General features: G+C 52.7%; 1 protein-coding gene across 1 annotated transcript; it reads left to right on the top strand.

The window, feature by feature from the left end:
• The first annotated feature begins 7,245 nt into the window (after positions 1 to 7,245).
• LOC144721792 (uncharacterized) lies at positions 7,246 to 9,644 on the top strand. The gene is made up of 3 exons (XM_078599714.1): positions 7,246 to 7,562; positions 8,615 to 8,913; positions 9,432 to 9,644. Exons 1-3 carry the CDS (start codon positions 7,301 to 7,303, stop codon positions 9,642 to 9,644), a joined length of 774 nt encoding a protein of 257 aa, XP_078455840.1. The 5' UTR covers positions 7,246 to 7,300.
• The last annotated feature ends 620 nt before the right edge of the window (positions 9,645 to 10,264 follow it).

Below are 10,264 nucleotides of genomic sequence, written 5' to 3'. Positions count from 1 at the left end.
GCGGCTCTTTGATGATGATGATGTGTGTACGCGTGTGTGTATGTGTGTGTGTATGTGTGTGTATGTGTGTGTGTATGTGTGTGTATGTGTGTGTATGTGTGTGTGTATATGTGTGTGTGTATGCGTGTGTATTTGTGTGTTTGTATGTGTGTATGTGTGTGTACGCGTGTGTGTGTATGTGTGTGTGTATGTGTGTGTATGTGTGTATGTGTGTGTATGTGTGTGTGTATGTGTGTGTGTATGTGTAGCGGTTAGCGCGCTGCGCTATGAACCCACCGATCCGGGTTCGATTCCCGCTCACGGCCAACACCGGTGACGATTATTTGAACCGGTCCTGGGCCTCCCCTAGGTCGACTCAGCCTCAAATGAGTACCTGGTGCGGTGTGTAAACATCGCCACTGGGGAGACAAAGGCGGTCGGGCGTGGTGCTGGCCACCCACCCCCTCGTGTACCGTTCCGGCCTTCATAGGTGCTCGCTAACAGCACTTGCCCCTACAGTCTGTCAAGGCTATATGGGGGATCTTTGTATGTGTGTGGGTATGTGTGTGTATATGTGTGTGTATGTGTGTGGGTATGTGTGTGTATGTGTGTGTATGTGTGTGTGTATGTGTGTGTATGTGTGTGTATATGTGTGTGTATTTATTGAAGAGCTGTGGCGCAATGGTTAGCGCACTGCGCTACGAACCCAGCGACCCGGGTTCGATTCCCGCTCACAAACAATTACAGTGGGGAATATTTGAACCCGGTCTTGGGTCTTCCGTAGGTCGACTCAGTCTCAAATGAGTACCTGGTGATGTGTGTAGTAAGCATTGCCACTGGGGGAGACAAACACGGCCGGGCGTGGTGCTGGCCACCCACCCCCTCGTTTTACCGTACCGGCCTTCATAGGTGCTCGCTAGCATGACTTGCCCCAACAGTCTGTGTAAGGCTATACGGGGGATCTTTGTCTTTGTTTTGCGTACATGAAAGGTAACGAATTACAAAGATCCCCCGTATAGTCGCACAGACTTGTAGGGGCAAGTGTTGGGGACAAGTGCTGTTTGCGTGTACATATGAGTGCACGCCCGTGTGTGTGCGCAATCTTCAACAAAGTTCCATCTGTCAAATACTATACGATGGATATTTGACTTCAAAATACCAAATTATCCTCCTGTTTCAATGAGCACAGATGGATAGTCCACGTTCCTATGGCGGGATCCAGTCTATCAATAGGACGAGCCGTTTATTTTAAGGGCACCGGGAGAGTCCACAACGAAATCGACTTCTCTACGTACCAGGAGTATAAGCACGAGTTTTGAGAATTAAAAAATCGAACGTAAAATTACCTCAGAGTTCGGTCCATTTAGACTACAGGCCTCTAACACCATTTGTTTTACGGACCTTTATCCTGCTGATGAGACACAGATCACTCGAAACCAAATATGTTTATCAAGAAGGACTTTCGGCTGATCGACTCACACGTGATATTTGTTGGTAGTGAAACAGACCCGTTTGAATATTTATGGGATTATAGTAATTCACAATGTTCTATTAAACTTTACTTTGTCCGTGCATCATCATTATTGTGACGCGTTTATTTAAGACTTGGCTAGTATGGGCTGTTGTTGTTATTATTATGGTTGACCTATTGCAGCGAAGTCAATACAACTATCATGGTGACGACGCAAGATTACCACAATGCAGCTCTTCAGGAACTCAATCGCCCCTAACCCTGCCAATGATTGTCCCCTTAACGATGACGACTTATGCATGTTTACGATTTGCGTTAACAACCCACAATTTATCCCCGCATAGAAACACCAGGTGCTGTGATCTCGGAGATTGAGAGGCGGGCGGCAGATGGCAGTACAGCGATGGATTATTGAATGCATCTGTACGGAGCACTGAAAATGTACCGCCTCGGATGCATTGCCGGGATTTTGTCTGCACGCTCTCCCGTCTCATCCACACACACGCGAGACGCAATCCGCTCCTTCATGGTTTTGGCCAAACATCCAAAATGCATCAGGGCCCTCCTGATAAAAGATTATAGCGAGGCCTCGTGGACGATTTGCCTGTGTGCGCATCATTGGCATTAGGTCGTCTGGCCCGTTGACGATGCTTATCACTTGACTGTCCCCCCTACCCATCTCTCCCCCCCATCTCCCCCCCCCCCACCACCCTCAGCCCAGCCCGTTCCGTCTCCCCGCTGCGTGGCGCCCGTCTCCCAGTGGGGACTCAACACCCCATCCCCTCGGCCCCCACCCTCGGGCCCCTCCGTCTCTCCCACGGCCCAGGCTCTGAGCTGGCGGTGACGGGGGGGGGGAGTTGTGTGGGGTGGGAGGGGGGAGTGTTGGAAGGTTCCTCGGCTCCTTCAAAGTGGGGGGGAGGCGGGAGGCTATTTGCTTAACATTACGCGGCCATTAGGCGGAGAATGCGCGGAGGAGAGTTTGACTGTTCACGCTGCGCCCCGCGGGCCTAATGATGCCGCCCCCCCCATTCCTCCCCACCAACTCCTCCCCGCCAACTGTAATCGGGACTCAAGGACTTGGAGCGTCGTGCACTCCCACGGACACCACTTCTCCTCCTCCACACGCAGCCCAAACAAAGACAAAGATCCCCCGTACAGCCTGAACAGACTGTTGGGACAAGTGGTGTTAGCCAGTAACACCTATGAAGGTCGGCACGGCAACAAGATAGGGTGGGTGGCCAGCGCAACACCCGACCGCCTTTGTCTCCCCAGTGGCGATGTTTTTACGCACCGCACTTGGTACTCATTTGAGGCTGAGTCGACCTAGGGGAGGCCCAGGACCGGTTCAGATAACCGTCACCGGTGTTGGCCGTGAGTGAGAATCGAACTCGGGTCGCCAGGTTCGTAGCGCAGCGCGCTAATCGCTACACTACCGCTCCCCACACACACAGACACACACACAGACACACACACAGACACACACACAGACACATCGCCCACCCGATATACCCGGCGACGGCTCACATCAGTAGCGAGTTTTATATGAATCGATCCCAGGCCATCTCCCCCGTTCACCAGCCCGTACTGACCAGCGTGGGGAAGTATGGTCAAATGATCCCCAACAAACCGGACTGCAGTGACGAGGTCTTCAACAGAGAAGGCTGTAAACTCGTGTTTAATTGTTTTAATAATTCCACAATAACACTGTTGTTTTTAAACGTAACTACTGATCGATACAGTTCCCCTTAAAACGTGCTGACGCACCTCCACCTATTTGTATCGTGAGCATAATCATCTATATTCGATGTATATGGGCGCCACGGTGGCGAGATGTTAACCAAGGCCGTAGCCATGGAGTCAACATTGGGGGGGACCAAATCTTCCAGGGGGTCTGGCCCCCCCCGCCCCCCAGAAAAAAAATCTAAATTTGAAAACTAATTTCCTACCATTTCTTGCCTAAAATATTAAAAAAATTCACTCATACATAGGATGGACTTTTTTTACAATAATGTCTAATAGTTGTATAATACATTGCTGTTTTCATTATTTACCTTTTCTTGTTTCATTGTATGTAATGGCATAGATTATGGATTAATAAAGTACAACCATAACCACAATCATATAAACAGAAATCTATTTTATAGCAATATATTGCTATATATTATAATTACGGCCTTGATGTTAACTTCCTCGCCTGGTATGCTTGGAGGTTGTGGGTTCGATCCCAACCCTGACGCCTGCTCCTGAATATTTGGAGTTTGCATGTCTCTCCGCGTGGTCGCGTGGATTTTTCTCTGTGTCCTCCGCTGTTTTCTCCCTCCAAATTTTAGAATCGACATCACGCGTTTAGAGTATTTGGGCTGATTTAAATGTCCACTCGATACGCCACTTTGTTGAGCTATCAATTGTAGCCAGGTCGCGTCTGAAAAAAGTGCGAAATAGCTCAGTGCGCCTTACCTGGTAAAATAACACTTGTCAACACACTTTTTCTGGCACAAGTTATTCCAACGGTTTTAAGGTAATTTTGGGGTGCTGATTCCAAATCTGGCATCAGTTTTTGTCTATCCCATCAGGTTTTTGAGATATCAAATATTGCATTTTCAATAAAAACTGCAGAAGAAAAATATGAAATAAATGTGAATATCTACATAAAATTATATTATAAACACACTATCATAAAAATACAGCACCATATTTTAACACTAAAGCAGTCACTGACTCGCAACAACTTGCAATCATAAGTGACAGAGTTAATTTCGGGTAAAATCAATGAAAATGGGGTATGCCGATAGCATAAAAATGATGTGATAGAGCAAATCTGAGATCAGATTTGGAATCAGCACCCTGAAATTAGTCTAAAACAGCTGCAAAAGTCCAGGCCAGAAAAAAACGTTTTTTTTTTTGTTGATCAATGCAATCAATGAATCAGTGAAATTTTGATTCCCATGTCCAATTTACAAAATAAAATAAATTATAAATCCCCCAAGGCGGAGGGAGGTGGGGCAAGGAGGGGGGGGTACGCCGCAGAGCAGTGGAGTGGCGAGCTGGTGGGGCGTCGGGGGGGGGAGAAGTAAGTTCTCAAAACTCCTCCCGATCACCTCCGGTTCTCTTCCCCATCGCCCCCACCTCCCACCACCGCCCATCCCCTTACTGCCCCCCCTCCCCCATCCCTCCCAGCAGGCCGTCTTTCTCTGCCCGAGGTTAAGAGGCTGCCGCTGCTGCTGCTGCTTTATGGGAGTCATTGGGTTTATTTGTCTCCTCTCCTTGAACATGAAAGGAGAGAGGCGCTCTCCTGTTAAGCGAGCCGGGACAATGGTGGGTTAAACGCTCGCAGCAAATAGGCGGCAGTGTCATCGTCAATAACAATAATTAGCTGCCTCTTTGGCAATCCACTGCTGGATGAAAGGCCCCTCTCTCTCTCTCTGCCGACGCGGGAGTTGTGCGGCCACACTTCACCACGCTGGTTTCGTGCGGGTTGCTGCTGAAAAGTGTATCGGTAGATCCAGGAACGATTCAAGATTCATTTGCCCACTAATGCTATCCGTGGCCCGGAATTGAACTCGGGTAAGCCGGATTCATTGCGCCGTGCGATAACCACTGTGCCACCGCTCGTGCACTGCGTTACATAAACCACTCGTGTAAGTTTGTTTAAAAAAAAAGTATAGCTTTAAAAACTCGGCAACAAATTAACTATAACAACCCACGTCGTTAAATTCACTGGCGTCTAATCTGCCTTGAGCTGTGATGATTGTCGTCTGCAGCGGTGATGTCGCGACTTTCTCAAGCACGTAGCCCTGGGAATCGCACCTGTGACAATGGACAATGCGTGGAGAGTGGGCGGTAGGTGTGACAATGGGTGGGTGAGTGACTCAGTGAGTGGGTGAGTGTATCAGTGGTCGGGTGAGTGTGTGACTGGGTGAGTGAGTATGTGGGTTTCTGAGTGAGTGGGCAAATTTACGAATGGCTGTGTCAGTGGGTATATGGGTGACTGAGTGGGTGTCGGTATGGGTGAGCGGGTGAGCGATTGGGGGGATGTGAGTGGGTATGTTCGTAAGTGCGTGAATTGGTGAATGAGTGTGTGAGTGGGTGTTTGAGTAAGTGGATGATTCAATTGAATTGGACAGCTATAGCGGCTGCATGAAAGTGGTCACAGAAAAAAATAAGTTGCCAAACTGTGTTCTATTAATTGAGCGCTACCCACGAGGCAATTGCATGTATGTAGGTAGGTGGATCTGTGGCACAGTGGATCTGTGACATTGTGATATTTGAACCGTTCCTGGGTCATATCCCCCGTTCACCCACCCGCACTGACCAGCATGTTGAAGTGTGGTAAAACAACTCCCCAAATGGTCAAGACAGACCTTCATCCAGGAGTGGATTGACAAAGGACTCTACACGTGTATGTGATGTATGAGCCGTATTGGGATGTCTTTGGCACATCCCGACACGGATCTGTTGGGGCAAGTGCTGTTGGCGAGCACCTATGGAGGTCGGCACGGCACACGAGGGAGTGGGTGGCCAACTCCACGCCCGGCCGCCTTCATCGCCACAGACCCGATGTTTACACACCGCACGAGGTACTCGTCTGAAGGCTGCGTAAACCTAGGGGAGGCCTCGATGCTGTCCATCAGCGGGGATCAAACTCGGGTCGCCCGCTTCGAAGCGCAGTGTGCTAATCAGTACACCACCGCTCCCCACGAATATGAATATACGCACGCGCGCAGCTGTAACCGCACAAACGCAGACACACGCACATACGTAGAGCACACACACACACACGGGTGCATACACATGTCCATACAAAGACACAGATTCCCCCGTATAGCCTTAGCAGACTGTTGGCCCAAGTGCTGTTAGCGAGCACGCACACACACGCACGCGCACGCATGCACGCGCACGCACACACACGCACGCACACACGCACGCACGTTCACGTACACACGCGCGCACGCACGCGCACGCACACACGCACGCGCACGTACACACGCGCACGCACACACGCACGCTCACGTACACACACGCACGCGCACGCACGCTCACGCGCACGCACACGCTCCCAACGCTCCCAACACCGCGTCCGTCTTGTGGCCGCGAGTCCCGTGCCTGGGAGATTGTTTACGGCGCGTGTTGACAGCCCTCACATTTCACACGTCTACCGAGTCGCGAGTTCCTCTGCGAAGAGGGAGGGAGTGGCGGAGAGAGGAGGGGAGGGAAGGATGGACGAGGGGGATGTGGAGAGGGAGGAGGGGGTGGGGGAGGGGAGGGGTGGAGGACGTACGGAGGGAGTGAAGGAATGGTGGGGGGTTGTGAAGGGAGGGGATGAAACGGAGGTGATTGAGGAAATCGTGGATTGGGAGAGGGAGGGAAGGAAGGGATGACGGGGAGAGAGGGAAGACAGGTGGACGTTAGTAAGAGAAGGAATGAATGGAGAGGATGGAGTGAATGAGGGAGCGAGCGAGGGTAGAGGGGATGGAGGGACGGTGTATACGTCGGTTATGGACGAGCCGGAGTTAACGGAGAGGTTGGAGGGAAGGATTGAGTGAATGAGGGAGAGAAGGATGAATCAAGGGATGGAGGGGGAGGGTTAGGGAGGGAGGACCCCCACCGCCCCGCCCCCCACAGACGCGGCGGCGCCACAACTTCGCGGCGTCGCCGCTCGGAAGTCGTTCGCTCCCCGAGTCGCTCAAATCGCCGCGCCAGACATCGGCGAGCGCCCTTTGATCCCTTGGGGCCCAATGACTTCATAATTAACCGCCCACCGCAAACAGCCGGGCTGTCCGCGACCCCCTTTATAAGGTCCCCCGCCTCCTCAGCCGGGTCCCAGCAGACAGCAGCGCGCACCGCAGCACCATGACGAAGAGCATGTTCTCCTCGGTGGAGTGGCTGGCGGGCCTCAGCTGTGGAGAGATGGAGACGACGGTGGCTGGGGAGCTGTCGCCATCCGCTTCCTTCTTGTCATCACCGTCACCGTCGTCGTCTTATTATTCATTATCATCATCTTCGTCGTCGCCGTCATCATTCTTCATCTCGTCGCAGTCATCGTTGGACGAACAGCGACGCGCAGGATCGACCTCGCCTGACTTTCGTCCCAACTCGTGCCCCAGCAGCCCAGGTGAGATGGACAACTGGCGCGTAGATCATCGTCATTAATTCATCGCTTGCGTTGTTGTCTCGAGGATGGTCGGTGGAAATTGCTGAACCTACTTCGATGACATTCAAGGCGGGAGCGCACTGAGCTGTGGGTCTCTCTAGATTTGAAGTTTTCGTGACTGCAGGGAAAACCACAGCAAGAAAAATGTTTTTTTGCTGTGGTTATCCCACCTGATGATGATTGCTTGTGTTGCAATCGAAACGTTGTGATTTAATTTATTTTATTTTATATCTACGTGACTTTACCGAAAGAACCAAAGACTGTGGGTCTCTGTCGGGTTCTCACCTCCACGAGTCTCAAGACCGCATTGTTTCACCAACTTTCAGTTTTACTTGGACATTCTATTTTACATTTAAGAGTGGGATTTAAAGCCGGGTAGCCCGGAAGAAAACAACCTCCACCACGCTTACAAAAATATCAGCTGTTACAGACGGATTCACGAACCCCTTGGCTATAACGCCATCTCACAAACACGTGTAAATTATTGTTTCATACGCTACAACCAACACAATAAATCTGAATATAATTAAGGACAGCCAATTATCACCAAATTCCAAACCATCAATCATCTCTCGTGATCAAACCGGTTCACCGGCACGACTCTTTGCAACCCATCCAACATCTCCACACTTGATGATGCTGCAATCTCGATGATGCTGCGCAATCTCCAGCCAAACGTGGAATTGCATTGTCATCGTGTTTCTTGATTTTCAACGCAACCGGTTTCGCTGAAATTCGGGATCAGTCGGTACATTTGCCCACGTGACGACTTGCCTTGTTCGTTTTGTGTCGGGTGGTGGAGGGCGGATGGTTCGTCATTTGACAAAACACCAACGCACGATCGAACGCAAACAGAAACGCAATCAGGAGTCTCGTGTCAAGTTGTGGGGGTCCCTTCACCCGGTAGCGGGAGCTGCTCTCGCGCACGTGAGTGGCGAGTGCGCGTCTCGCGCGCCACGTGGATTTGTCGCGACTCCCAACTTCATCTCCATCTCCACCCTCTCTTCTCGCAGCAGGTTCCCAGCACTCGAGCAGAAGCAGTAGCCCCGCGCCCTGCAGCAGCAGCAGCGGCAGTAGCCCCGCAGCAGCAGCTACAAGCGGTGGCGTCACAGATGAGGAGGAGGCGGAGGAGGAGGAGGGAGACGCGCCGCGCCACGGACCGCGCCGCGCCGCCGGCTTCTGTCGCCGCGCGCGCACCGCGTTCAGCAGCGCGCAGCTCGCGGAGCTCGAGAGCAGCTTCCGCCGCAGGAGATACCTGAGCGTGGCGGAGCGCGGGGAGCTGGGCCGCCAGCTCGGCATGAGCGACCTGCAGGTGAGGAGGCGGGCACGCGTCATCGTTGTCATCGTCGTCACGACTTCGTACAGTCCACGTTGTAGCAGCACGTTAGCAGTGGATCATCTCTGCACGATGAGTTACCGTCGTGTCGCTCACCCCGGGGGGTTGCGGACAGACGGACAGGGCAAAATGCGTGTCTCCAACTTTAATTGGAAAGCGAGGCTGTATATGGAATGTACACCCAGTCTCCACTGTTGTGCCGTTCGTGGGGGTAGTTTGACCATACTTCACCACGCCGCTGGTCAGTGCGGTTTGGTGAAAGGAGAGCACCAAGAATCGGAAGGGATATCACTCTCCAATATGTTAGCCGTGGTCAGGAATCAAACTCAGGTAGCCGAATTGGTGGCGCAGTGCGCTCGCTCACCACTGCCCCACCACTACCCCCTCCCCCCATCAATACACAACAATTAAACAACACAAATCATATATAGCATGGTGGCAGTGACCCTGAAAACAATAATCTAATGATGTGCCCCCACCCCGCCCCTCTGCAGGTGAAGACCTGGTTCCAGAACCGGCGCATGAAGCAGAAGCGGGAGGAGTTGGGGGCGCGGGGTGGGGGCGCGTTCCCCCACGTCCCCCCGCTGTACCCCCTCGCCCCGCCCCTCGCCTCGTGGTTGACGCCGCTGGGGGCTCTGGCCCCGCCCCTCTCCGCACCCCCCGCGTTCTCGGCCCCGCCCTGCTGCCCGTACCTGCTCCTCTACTAGGAGCCCGACTCGGACCAAAGTGCCGGGGTCAAAAGGGCAGCAATGGGAGCAGAACCCAAGATCGGACAGCGCTGCTGCTGCTGCTGCCCTCTGTGGTGCGATATACGGAGATGGGGGCGAGGGGGTGAAGGGATGCGCGGAGGGAGATGGAGGAAGAGAGGCAACGAAAGGTTGAGTGGGACAACGAGCGAGATAGGGGAGAGCTGTTGACCCGCCAGCCCTAACCATGACCCTGGGTAGCCGCTGCTCCGCTGGCGGCGTCTGTGTGTCTGGAGACGGAGTTCGCGGCTTCCTCCGCCACGCGAACTGATCCTTCGTGTCGCACGCCGCTCCACAAGCATCGCGCGTGGTGCGCCAAAGCGTGGGTGATTCCCCGGCTCTCCCAAGAACGTCTGGCCAGCGTGGAAGAGCAGGCCAAGCACTCCCTATGGCTCCACGTTGGTGGAAACTCTATCCGCCAGCAGGAGTGTGAGCGGGCCATTACTGAGCTGCACCTTAATATTAATTCTGTCTCTTTGGATGTATTTGGCGTGATGGAAGGAGGTTTGTGTTACAATCATTTCGGAAATCGTGCAATATCGGCGAGGTTCTTCTTTCGTGTGGCTGCTGATGTAGATGCA

This window comes from Lampetra planeri, chromosome 12, assembly GCF_965212315.1.
Source record: "Lampetra planeri chromosome 12, kcLamPlan1.2.h2, whole genome shotgun sequence".
In the NCBI taxonomy this organism is placed as follows: domain Eukaryota; kingdom Metazoa; phylum Chordata; class Hyperoartia; order Petromyzontiformes; family Petromyzontidae; genus Lampetra; species Lampetra planeri.
The sequence above is the reverse complement of the archived record's forward strand: the minus strand, read 5'-3'. Positions and strand labels throughout refer to the sequence as shown.